This window comes from Epinephelus lanceolatus, chromosome 1, assembly GCF_041903045.1.
Source record: "Epinephelus lanceolatus isolate andai-2023 chromosome 1, ASM4190304v1, whole genome shotgun sequence".
In the NCBI taxonomy this organism is placed as follows: Eukaryota; Metazoa; Chordata; class Actinopteri; order Perciformes; family Serranidae; genus Epinephelus; species Epinephelus lanceolatus.
The window spans coordinates 49,566,124-49,579,637 of NC_135734.1; the positions used below are offsets into that span (position 1 = coordinate 49,566,124).

The 13,514-nt window shown below is 41.5% G+C and overlaps 1 protein-coding gene across 9 annotated transcripts in view; it reads right to left on the reverse strand.

The window, feature by feature from the left end:
• Positions 1 to 13,514, reverse strand: part of dock3 (dedicator of cytokinesis 3) — a 308,157-nt gene that overhangs the window by 118,201 nt on the left and 176,442 nt on the right. For all 9 annotated transcript variants that reach the window (XM_078171836.1, XM_078171839.1, XM_078171833.1 and 6 more), the window contains exon 5: positions 7,460 to 7,556. In XM_078171836.1, coding sequence (XP_078027962.1) covers positions 7,460 to 7,556 — 97 coding nt within the window. The remainder of the gene's footprint in view (positions 1 to 7,459; positions 7,557 to 13,514) is intronic.

The window sequence follows — 13,514 nt, forward strand, 5'->3', positions numbered from 1 at the left end:
CCCGCCTACACACACACACACACACACACACACACAATCTTATCTACTTTGACATCACCATGAAAGAGATAAGAGAGGGAGAAAATTAAAGAATGAGAAACAAAACATTGTGGGAGAAAGAAGAGGCAGAAGGAGAAAACTAAAGATGGGCTGAGATGGAGGGAAAACTGAGAAACAGAGGGACACAGATATGGAGAAATATGAACAGACTCTCTTTTACTCTCTGATTTCTTCGTTTCTTGAACACTCCACCTTTCTCTTTCTCCCCCTTCATTACACAAACTCTCCCTTTATCCACCTCTACACTCCCTCCCTCCTTCTCACTCAGTCCCTCGTATTCATCTCAGTTTTGCAATAATCCAAACTTGTTTTAAAATGGACTTACTTATGTTAAATGCATGTGCATTTGTATATCATGTTGCTTGGACTCCTCATTGCGCTTTTACACTGCAGTCACATTCACGTTCACACGCATTCGTACAGAGGTGGTCGAGGCTATACAAGGTGCCACCTGCTGCTCACTCACGCGCACTCACACACCGATGGCACAGCTTGCAGGAGCAATGTGACGTTCAGTGTCATGCCCAAAGATACTTCAACACGTAGACTGGAGGAGCCATTGGTCTTCTGATTGGTTGACGACCCACTCCACCTCCTGAGCTACAGCTGACTTGCCATGAGACCAGTCTAAGGTCCTGATCACAGACAACACGTCTTGCAGTTTGCAAAACCTGAGGCATGCCACAGTGCCTTTTTGTTAAAGCCTGCTCTGATCAGACAGAGCACTTCTTGCAGTTTGCTGCGTCCGTTTTTTTAAGTTCTTACATGGCCACCACTGAATGACCTGTCTTTAGCTTAACCGCTACTTTGCTGTGAAGTAAACTTTCAGATCTGCACCTTTAAATGTGAGTAAATGAGACCCTCAGTAAGAGGAGAAATCACAGAGCGTCACCTGGGTGATGGCTGGTTCAAGGCTAACTTTGGGGATGATTCGAAGACAGTCTGAGAATCTGCTGCCAGTTGTTGGGCCGAAATACAGCTGGTAAAATGTTAGAAAATAGTTGAGGCAACAATTAGTTCAGATATTCTCGCCAGGATTCAACCAAAAAAACATCTGGTCATCCCTTGTTAGAAACCACTGCTTTATATGATACTACTAAACTTTTTGTTTGTGGTTTCTGACTTCTTTATAGTATAACGTATCATAATGTCGCCTTCTTTCCGGCTGTCAGCAATCACTTCATCATGTTTTCATACACTGCAAAAACTTAAGAACCAAGCTGAAATATAATGTTTGCAATCACATGACTATAATGTCGTGAAAAATACAGACAGAGTGCAGGAAGTGACAACATAAAAAGGGTTTGGATGAACCTGCAGGCAGCAGCTATCATCAGAGAACTGAAACTCTCATTGGATATGATCCAAAAAAAAAAAACACAAAGAAAAGTGATAATATTACACAACGTAACTGATTACCCCTGTGTGGACACGATCGTTGTTACAAAGACATTAGTCGTCTTCCAGACTTCCTAATGTAACTAATGTTACATGATGAGTCGATGATAGTGTACAAGAGTCCAGTGGACTACAACTTTGTTGTGTGCGGTTGGGTCAATGACAGAAATGACTGCTGTCTTGTTTTTGGCTGGTGGAGTAAATGTGCTTGAGTGCAAGTGTCCTGTAGCTTGCCTGGGACAACCTTTTTTATGTCATAACGATCCATCCAATAATTGTGGAGATTTCTGTCTGGACTAAATATCAATCAGCAATGCCATACCTAAATCTACGCTGCTAACATGGCTAAATACAAATAGCTGTGAATAACATAACTGAAAAAATTTGAACAGTGATGAAATTTTTGATAAATAATCGTCAGTAATGTTGTGTAATGACTAAGTGCATAAAAACAAATTAATGATAAGCGAGAACAGTCCACTAAGTTCAGAAAATTACATCACTTTACTGTAAAGCAGCCTTTAAAGCAGAAGAAAACACTTACTGAAGTTCAGCGTCACATACAGACACTGAATGACAAAGATGTAACCACATAAACACCACGCATCAATGCAGCGAAGGACACATATGTACTGTACACGTGTGTTTTTCTGTGTGCGCCTGTGTCTGTGTGTGTGTGTGTGTGTCACTCAGCCTTTCTGCTCTGCTGCATCTGTCACCTCTGCAGGCTTCTGTGCTGCTGAACATCCATTTACTGAGCGTTCAGCCCGTCACAGTGTGTGTCTATACATCGGGGGATCATTCATGTGTCACAGCTTGATGCACACGCTTTAGATGACCATGTGTGAGTGCTGGTACACGTGCTAAACCTACTGTATGTGTGTCTGTATGTGAGAGAGTGAGAGAAAACAGGTGGTGTCTTCACAGATTTCCAGACTACTTGTTATTCTTTGCATGTTGTATGTATCCGTAAATAAACTACATGAAATCAATATGGAAAAACAGGGTGCTAATAAAGAACTTTTATTTTACAATCTCTATTTTGCTACAACACAAAGCTCTTTTTGAAGATTTGAAAAAGATTTAACTTTCATAGAAGAACTTAGTGAGATGGATATTTGAGGCTGGGTTTCGTATTGCCAACAACAAGTAACAGAAATTGTTGGTGGAGAAACTGACTGCTCTAATGATCAGATATTATTAAATAATTTTATTAGAGGTGTCCTCATCTGATCTCAATGATCAGTATCGGGGCCAATCAAGGCATTTTTTTAACTGATCAGAATTAGCTATATATATTGATCTATATATAGCCTGATCTGATAACTTATTTTATGTCGGCTGGTGTTTTCACTCTTGAGCTTTCATGAACATAAGCGCAGCCGCTGTCGACTCCCCAGCTCTTCGCAGAGCTTCAGTGCATGTGTAAGAAGAGGGGCTGAACCCCGCCTGCAGCAAAACATCACACCCACACGCCATAAACCAGAGTAAAATTCAGTATGAGACTATTCATTCATGTTAATTACCAGCACCGACCTCCGTCATTTAAGGTAAATGAAACACATTCTCTGGTGTTTTCATCAGTTAACAAGACAACAATAATCATTTTACAATGACAATGACAATTTTTTAAGCACGAGCAATTTCTTGTTATCACATGACAACCTCCTTCTTTCACACCTTCAAACCTTTTGTTGTTTAACATTGTCCTTTAGATCACTTGAAGGTGATGTGTCAGCTCTGTTATTCTGGCTCCATGAATTACATTTGTTTCATCGGTTTATAACTCTGTTATGTCAGCATCCTTCACAGTTCATCCCTCTATCTCTTCTTCTCATTGCTGTCAGTTTTTCATCCTATCATTTCTTATTGATTTACACATGTACTATCCAAGTAAGTCAGTCAGTCATTTCTTACTTTCTATCCCCACAAAAATCCCTTCATCTACCCATGAGCACTGGTACTTTATATTAACTATAAGAGGACATTTGTTTATTCAGTGACAAGACACACTCTAATGTGAAGTCTGTCAGGATGGAAAATGGAAAATCTGTCATGCATAACCTCCCAAAGACAGTTTTATCTTTCATCGCTTCAACTCCAGCAGACAGCAAGACAAAAGTCTCTTCGCTCTGAATAAAAACAGAGATCAGATGGTGACAGATTTAGATTTCCACTAGGTTTGTGTCACATAATATTTATCCCTCTATACATTTATGTGTAGACATTCTGTATCCAATAAAAACAGATATTCTGACAGTATCTTGGGTAAGGAATCAAACAGACAGACAGACAGACAGACAGACAGAGCACCACTGAGAGCTAAGAAAAGAGAGGTGAGACATGGTGGATGGACGGAGGAGGCAGCGAGAGTAATAACAGTCTGTAAGAGAGAAATTAACAGTAACAGCACAGGTTTGAAGGCAGGCAGGTCAGAGTAACTGCTGTCAGCCTCTTCAGCTTCACACACACAGTCTGACTGTGTAAGATACTCTATAATGTTATTTACCGTGCTGTCACTTTAATCACATGCATTTCTGTCATACAGCACCTTCATATTATCATTTTTATGATCACACATTTTTAGCTTTGGTCCAAAAAAAAAAGTAGATCTGATCTCTTCTTAAAGGCCTGAACGATAAACAACAATAGTGTTTTATACATATGACCCAGGAAAACCCGTTGGTGACACCTGGTCACGCCTCTCTGCATTTGATACCAACACGCAAGGCACCATTTATTGTCTGCATGAGAAGCACTGGACTTTCAAATAACTCTAATGCCAACCCATCTGCTGATGCCCCGAGCAACTGAGGTAGCATAAAGAGTGAGAAAGTCTTTGGAAGGATGTCAGGGTGGATAGATCAAACGCACACAGGACAAACACAGGACTTTCACCTAGGAGATCGCTGTTCCTGTCTCATGTAAAACCAAAAGTCAGCGTCATTTAACCGATCCATCAATCTTTTCCTAAACCTAACCAAGTATGTTAAGGAAAAGCTTAAAGTCCAGTTCAGACCAAAGATTCACGACAAGATAAAACCGTTGGACATGAGTCAGGATTGGGACGGGACAAGAGTCAAAATCCATTCCTGTGTTACCCTCTAGTTGGGAACGAGAACATGTTCCTCATTGTTTCCACCACTGTTATTGGCTCTAAGACAAAGCACAATGAAGTAATGTTTATTTGTTTTTCAGAATAAAAAGTGACTCAATTGTTAGTTAATCAGTGGTGAGCATTTATTGCTCCAACTTGAAATATTTAGTAAATGACCCTGATCACATTAACTGAGTTCACACAACGATGGAGATCTTTTGTTTTTATAAAAGCAGAACGTATGTTTATAAAGGATGTTTCATCTATCAGTCAGGCAAAAGTACCGTAAGCATGTAATTTGTCTGTGAAGATTCTCAGTCATCCAGGTCATGGTAATCGTAAGGGCTATATCGTAGGCAACTGGACTTGCTTGTGTTTCTTGATGATGTTTTGCCTCTCATCCAAGAAGCGGTGGACAGCCGAGTCTTGACCCGAGGAACCACTCCACAAGCGCATGGCACAACACAACACAGGAGAGCCAGCTCCTCTGGTCAAGACTCGGCTGTCCACTTACATCTACAGGAGAAGGGACACTCCTTTGAGGACAGCAATGTGCACATGTTGGTCAGGGAGGAAAGATGGTTTGAAAGAGGGGTAAAATAAGCCATCTACGTCAAGCTGGAACGACCATCGTTAAACAGAGGGGGTGGCTTACGACACTACTTATCCCCCACCTACAATGCAGTCTTGGGATCCCCCCCCCAGACGACTTCACGCCCATTCACACCTGGACCCACCTGACCCTAACGGCTCACATGGTGGCCAGATGGGTCAACGACTCACATTGTGACCTTAACAACTCTGAAACTAAGAGCTCACGTGACCCCTACGACTCTGCAAGGGTTCCCACCCATACTGTTTATAGCCTGCAACTTCGTACCAGTCATTTAGAACTGAAGAAGCTTCTTAGATGAGAGGCGAAACGTCTTCAAGAAAAGCAAGCAAATCCAGTTGCCTACAACATAGCACTAACGATAAGCATGTAATGTATATTGTGAATGTAAATGAATTCAACCCCATAAGTCCGTCTGTAAGGAAACTAAACTTTCTCAACTTTTTCATTTTGACTGTCAGCAGGTTTAAATAAACCAAACAAATGGAAAAGGAAACAGAAAGGTAAAGAGGAGAAGATTCAAGCTGTTGCAAAAACCTTGAAAACAAAACCTAGACACAAAGAGAGAAAGACACAACCTGCGGCACATCTTCAGCTCTTCACTACTGTGTCTGAAACGTCTTTTGACACTCGATTAAACTGCAAAACACACAGAACCTCACACAAGCACATACACACTGCTTGGAGGAGGATAGCACAAAGTGAAACTCAGACAGACTTAATGGCATCGTTCCATGTGTAGAGTGAGGACGTAACACTGCGGGCTTCTCAACAGAAATACAAGAAGTGCTTCAAGCTAACGGGGGACACTTTACATATCTGAGGGAAAGCTGAACGCAAAGGATTCAGTGTTTCCTTCCTATTCTATGAAATGTTGCAATGCAGCTGTCTCTCTGTTGAAATGTTAGCGTGTCAGCTGCAGGTGAGTGAAAACACCACATGCCACAGTGACATAATGTGCACATAAAGTGGACTTTCAAAGCTGCTGTCACTGCAAACATGACTAAACCAGCTGGATTATAACAAGACAATCCCCAGAGTAAATGTTTGCATTTTATATCTCTGCAAACCACAGATATGTTACGTAACGTTTGCATGTTATTATGTAGCTGATACGCTGAAACTTTACATTTCAACAGCACTGTAGTTAATGTGTGGTTAGCTTTAGACACAAAACCCACTTGGTTATAGTGAGGAAAAGATCATATTTAGGCTTAAACTACAGTTACCACCTTGTGGACGTACGCCTCTGCAAACCAGTCAAGTTGCACTTAACAGTTTACATCTATGTTTGTGAAAACATGGATGCTTCACACACATCTTGCACCCAGCAGCACAGAAGATCGATACAATCAGCACAGTTTCAAGGTGGACATCCAAGTGTCACGGATTCAGTATCTGACCAAATGTGTCCCCTTCTGTTTCTGAAATATGACAGTGAGTAATGGCCAGAAAAGGGTTTCTGCAGAACATTATGATGTCACAGTGAAGTTGACCTTTGACCCTTTGGATATAAAATGTTCTCACTTCATAATTTTATGCAATGAGACATTTGTGTGAAATTTCTTCTTAATTAGTGTATGAATTCCTGAATTGTGGCCGAAACATGTTTTGTAAGGTCATAGTGACCTTTGACCTTCGACCTCCATATTCTAATGATTTAATTCTTGAGCCCAATTTGACATTTGTGTCAAATTTGAGAAAACTTCCTGAGGGCCTTGTTGAGATATTGTATTCACAAGAATGAGATTGATTCAAGGTCACACTGACCTTGAACTTTGACCACCAAAATGTAATCAGTTCATTGTTAAGTGAACGTTTTTGCCAAATTTGAAGAAATTCCCTCACGGTGTTCTTGAGATATTGCATTCACAAGAATGACACAGACAAGGCCACAGTGACCTTGACCTTTGACCTATGACCTCCAAATCTAGTCAGATTATATATGGGTCCAAGTGGACGTTTGTGCCAAATTTAATGAAATTCCCATGAGGCTTTCTTGAGACATGGTGTTCACAGATGGGATGGACAGACGTTACATCATTACAAATAATGATGTTTATGCTGAATATCAAACTCCATCCTTTATGATAAAATTCATAATAACACGAGTCTTGTGCAGGTTATTCTTTTGAAGATTAATGAAATTTAACAGCTTCAGTGTGTCTGGTTGACTCAGTCTGTTGAGCTTGGCTCTTCTGCCTCAATGCACGATGTAGCAAAGCACAGCAAACAAAACAAACTGCAGTGGCACACGACACACTTACAGAAAAATATAACGTGCTGCTTACCACATAGAGCTGTTTCCATAGTAAGGCCCATTCCTGCAGTGTTGACGTCACCTCAGTAACTATGGGGTCTTCAAGAGGCACCACAGTCTCATGTGGCCTGTGCAGAGATAAAACAGAAACACACACACGATTTATTCACAGCCACTGAGGTGAATCATTATTTACAAACAGGATTTTAATATGCATGAATACAAGACAATTAAAGACAGAAACATAAATGCATTAAACATTAATTACTGAACAGAACAGAGAGAAACACCCGATTGAGTTTTGTGGCCGAAGACCTCACTCTGCTGTGTTGTATTACAGTTGCAGCCCGAACATATGCTGCGATCTGAATGCTTGGTGCACCACAGTCATATTTAGTTTTGCTGCCTGATTAGTGTGCACTCACCCATCACCATATTTCTGACCTAGAAAATAGACAGTGTGTTTCCTTTATCTAATTTTGTGTTGAATATCTACAATATTAGAAAAAGAAAAGCATCAAAATGTTAATACAAACTCAGCACCTATGGCCTCCTGAGAGAGGGATTTTTGTTTGGTTCACATTTTTGATTTATCCTAGCTATTTGGGATTAGTAGGACCTGATATGTATAAAAAACTAAACATTGTCAGCGATAATAAAGTCCCTATATCCTCAAACCAGACGATAATAAAGTCTCAATGTCCTTCAGCGAGCTGCTGATAAATTTCTTATGTCTCCAAATGAGTATTTTTTAATTAACAGCGTCTTAACCTTGTCACCATTGGTGAAATCTGTTGGCTTATCAAACTACGAATGTTATTAACCATAAATAAACAAGTTTCAACCATCAGATTTGATCAGGTTTTGGACCTTGTCAACTTTTGTGTCCGGATCAGCTGCAGACTGACTTGGCAGAGATGGCTGCCATCTTGTTTTTACATGGATTAGTGTATTGTGGTTTGACTTCCACTAGATGGCACAAAATAGTGTCCATGAACGAGGACAACAGGTCTGAGTGAAGCAGAATGTAATAAGGTCCAGTAAACCCAAAATGTGATGTCCTCATGAGGACACAGGGTCTCAGATAGAGACAACAAACCTGATAAGACTTCTTCCACAGAGAACTCGTTACGTGCCAAAGTGAGCAAACTGGCAAACTGCTGCAGCACTTGAAAACAAAGACCTCACTTCACCTCACTGACTTGAGAAATAATTGTGCGCTCCCTCTCTCGTTCCTCTCCTCCCTCCCTTACACATCATTTTGAACATCGTTGTTCACTAAAATTGAAAGCTGAGTCACTGTCTCAGCCCTGGAGTCAGGAATATTAGAGTACCTCTCTTCTCCTCCCTCCCCGACTCTCCCTTTTTACTCTGCCTCTCATGTATTCTCTCCTTTCTCTGGTTTTCCCTCTCTCTGTCTCATAACTGATTAATTAATAAAAGCAGTGTGCTAGATTAGCTGATCTCCCAGTGGAGCTGTGGCTGGCGACCGCCTGGTGATTTCACCCACATTAGTTACACTTGTATCTCAGGCACTTCTCCTCCTCTTCTCCTCTGTTCTACTTTTCACTCAGTCTAAACGCTCCCTCCTTTTTCCCTCCCTCCTCCTGTTTCCCTTTTACTTCCCTGCCTCCCATTGTTCCTCCTCAGGTTTTCTCTTTGTTCTGGCACATTTCCATCATTCCTCCCAGTTTCTGCTCTGCTCTTCTTCTCCCTCACTAATATTACATTTCTTTCTTTACTCTCTCCTCCCATCTACTCTTTTAAGACCTTTTCCCTTTTACACCTCTCTTTCCTTTCCTCCAGCACTTTCCCCTTCTTCTCTCTTTTCCTCCACCTCTTTCTTCTGGGGCTGCACGATTATGGCCAGAATAATAATCACAATTATTTTCAATATTGAGATCACAGTTATTTCTTATGATATTCATTGTTTCTAGGGACAAAATATTTTCATTGCAATTTCACATTTCAATAAACAGAGCACACTTTCATGTTGTGCTACATTCTTACTATTGTACTAATGTTTCCATTAAAGTAAGACCTAAAATAAGGTTCTTCTTCATCTGAATTCAGTGAAAGTTTTTTGTTTTTTTCATCTTACATAGGTCATGTTACTGTGACGTGCTGCAGTGTCGCAGTGGATGTCTGAGTTACGCTGGACAAGGACGGGATTAATGGTAACAGTGGGTGTGGTTACATGATGGCTTCTCATTCAGAATGAAATAAATCTGAATGAAATCATTCGGAATTAAAGTTTTTCCAGGTAGTTTACATGAGAAATATTCATTCTGAATGAAGGTTTACACGGAGATCAGTTTAATCGCCTTTTAATCGCCTGTATTCAGGTCTGCACAAGGTTTGGGGCAGGGAAGGTTTCTGATTGGATAGGGGGCGGGGCAGATGTTACGTGTTTACGTTTATTGGAAGAAAACACTGTAGTCCTCGCTCCAGATAACAAGATGCTTGACGATGCCGTTCTTAGTGCCTTTTTCAGGCTTGTTTTGCTTATATTCTTGAAGCAGCAGCACGACAACAACCTTGTTCTGCTAATGCTTCGTCTGTTGAGGAGGAGAAGGGAGGCAGAAGGTCGAAGAAGGGAGATAGATGACCACGACCACCGTTGCAGCAGGAGTTGCAACAACTGTCGTTGACACACCATTGGAGCACTAATGAACCAATGACATCACTGGCCTTGTGAAGACCTTCTCAGAGGTTAAATACCTGGGTGCTTACACACCAGTTTGTCAGACTAGTTCCAGCCTAGTCAGACAAGCATGAACTGATGAAGCCTCTTGGATAAGAGATGAAACGTCTTCTAAGACTAAACTAAGTCCAGTTGTGTTTGATTCAATTGCCTTGAGATACTTTGTCAAATCAGTGTTATCTCAGTGATCATAAAACTGTCAGACAAATAGGCAGACAAACATGTACAGTTCGACTGTTTATTATAAAATAACAGACTTGAATTAAAATGTTCTTTTCTTCTTTTCTTTTTTTTTGGTGTTATCTGAAGACATGACATCAGTCAGCCTATTGCTCTCTTTCTTTCTCTCCCCTTGTTGCAAATCCAACAACCACCAACTTTCACTCAGGAGGCCGGTGTTCGGCTCCCATATCATTATAAAGCTATGCCCGTTCCTTTTTCCTAAATCCAAACATGTGCTTTTGTTGTTGAAGGAAAAAAACATCAATTTGTGGTGTTGTACCAACGTCCTGCATTTATTCTGAAAGAAACTGTATGCAAACTGTACATTTCCTGTGAAAACAGGAGTGTATTTTGAAAACAGACAATGCATGTAACAGGCTGAAGTTGACACGGCGTCCCAGAACGCAACAACCAACACACCCAGGGTACCTTGGACGTTATATGTGGACGTGGAAAGTCCATGACCAAACGTCGATATGTGACGAGGTCAGAGTGAGAATGTGTTGCACTACTCGGTCAATACTCAGCTTTGCTACGGAACATCAATTTGACTCAGAAAGCAGTGACGTTACCACCACGCTGCTGAGAAATGTAGTGAAGTTAGTAACGTTGCTACTTGTGGTGACACTACTGCCCAACACTGGTTGAAGTTATTCGTCTCGGTCTTCATGTTTTCATCGTACTGCAGATTGTGATGTTTTTCAGGTGTTTAACAATTTAAGCCTAGTTCACATTACACGATTTTCACCGCGATTTGGACGTCGCAGAGGATCTTGAGAGCCACCTTGGGTCGGAGGTGAGTCAGCAGATAGTCTGCCATGACGAGTCCTCATATGTGAACAAGCCTACGAGCAAGTCGCCCCCTCGTCTGTGACTGGGACTGGATATCTGGCATGCTAGAAAACTGGAGAAGTGTGACACGACTGACAAAGAGCATCAGCCAATGAGAGGTGGGATACGTCCCAAGTCAGCACGCAGGAGGACGGAAGACATTTGAGGAGGACAAGCCGCAGGGTTGCCAGGTCCGCTTATTAGCCGTGACTTTGGGCTTGTTACTGAAGTGGAGTTGCTTATTTGGGCTTGCTCTCTAAATGTCACCTTCCTCTATATATATCTCCGTCTAATAAGTTACTTAAACGCATGATAGTCGTTTCTTTTGGGCTTGTTTCCATAGCCCTGGTTGCTTGTTTCTCTCCCAAGATCTGGCAACACTGACAAGCCGGCAAGCAACAACAACAATGGCGGCGTCCACAGGATCACGGGGAGCGCGTTGTGTTTGGACCCAGGCCCTGGAGGCAGATCTGATTCAACACTGGGAAGAATATCCATGCCTTTGCCATGTGTCGTCTCCAAGTTTGGTGACGTCACCGCGTTATCTGGGGCTCTGTCAGCGAGGGCTCGGTGGAGAAATCTTGTGGTGTGCACACACAGGTCGTAACGCAGTTGGCGAGACTCCCGCTGACAGAAACACACGCCGCCAGGTATGAACACTCAAAAGATTACGATAGTCTCCACGATGCACAATCAGGGTGAAAATCATATAATGTGAACTAGACTTAAGTTGCGTTGCTTAGCATGTAGACACAAGTGTCATACATTTTTTTTACAGTTGATGAACTCTAAGTCTGAAATACTTTCAAACAGCAGATGATGACGGATGATTTTCATTTTTAGCCCGTCTGCAGTTGCAATATTCAGGAAAGTTTTTCACAGGCTGCTGCTGCAGGGTTCACACACGGCCGCATGACAGCTCCTCAAAGGTGGAGGCTGCTGTTAGTTAAGGAAATGTTTGATTTGAATATACAGCAGAGTTTTCTATGAGCAACAATATTGCAGTTGATCATTTAATCGTGGGAAACCAGAATCATGATCGTGATTAACATTCTATTAACTGTGCAGCCCTCCTCTCTTCTCCCTTCTTCCTTCTCAGCCCTCATCTACACCTCCTTCCCCTCTCTGCACTCTTCTCCCACTCAGCTTCAGCCTTCTTCATCTTTCAACTTCTATGACCTTTCTCTCATCTAGTCTTTATTCTTCTTAAGTGCAAATGTGTGTCCATATTTACTGCAAGTCTCTTCTCTCTCATCTTCCTGTCTCTGCTCCAAGCTGACATTTCTGTCCTCCATCAGTCTGAAGCGTCTTTTGCACCATCCTAATATTTCAATCTCCTCCACCCCAACTTTCTCTTCTGCAGTGGTTTCATTATGCTAACTTATGCTTCCTCGCATCCTCTCTCCTCCTGTGACCCAGAAATTGTTTCCCCTTTTCCTTGGAGGAGGCTTTTGGAGGAGCTTAGAGCGAGGAAGCACTGATGTATCCTATGCATCTCTTCTCTGCATCTCTCTGACATCATCGCTGGAGGAGATGAGACATGAGGAAGGGAAGCGAGGAGACATGCTAACATAATGGAAAGCACCCCTTATGTATGTCTCTCTTTAACTCTCTATGCAAATATTTTCTTCTGAAACTCTCTGTATTTCTGTTTGAGAAGAAAAGAGATTTTTGGGGACTTCTTTTGTCTTTGCTTGGTTCACTTAATAATTAAAGCCCGCAGCTGTGCTTCAAACTTTAAAGGCATTTATTATTTGGTCTATTGGCTTCTCTAACTGACTGTGTTTCATCATAAATCCAACTGTGGGATTTGATCTTTTATTATTTTGTGTACATAACAGACAGAACTTTCCCCAGATTTACCACTATGACATATTCTTTGAAATACTGACTCCAAAGACCTGTCATTTAGTTCCAATACAGTGCCATAAGGTTTACTGAAGCAATTTGTTTGCAGCTTTTAATCCATTTATCAGCTTTCATACCTTGAATGACATGGTGACTTCTTACTCTCTCTGCCAATCGTTCCTAAACTACTGATGAGATGATTCACGCATCAATCTTTCATTTGAACATTAAAGTGAATGAGTTGAACTGATTCACAAACATAACTGAATCTGAATCTCGTATCAGTCGCTGTCTGCGGCTGGACTGTGCTCATTAGACGTCTCAGCATGATAACAAAAAGAGTTCATACGTTTGCTCTCGTTAGAGAAAAGAGAGCATCAAAGACGGAGGCGCTGAATCTGATGTTCGAAGAAATACAACTGTTATCTGCTTTTGTTGGTTACGACTTCAGAGTCGGCTGGCTGGTCTCCTGCCCTGAGTT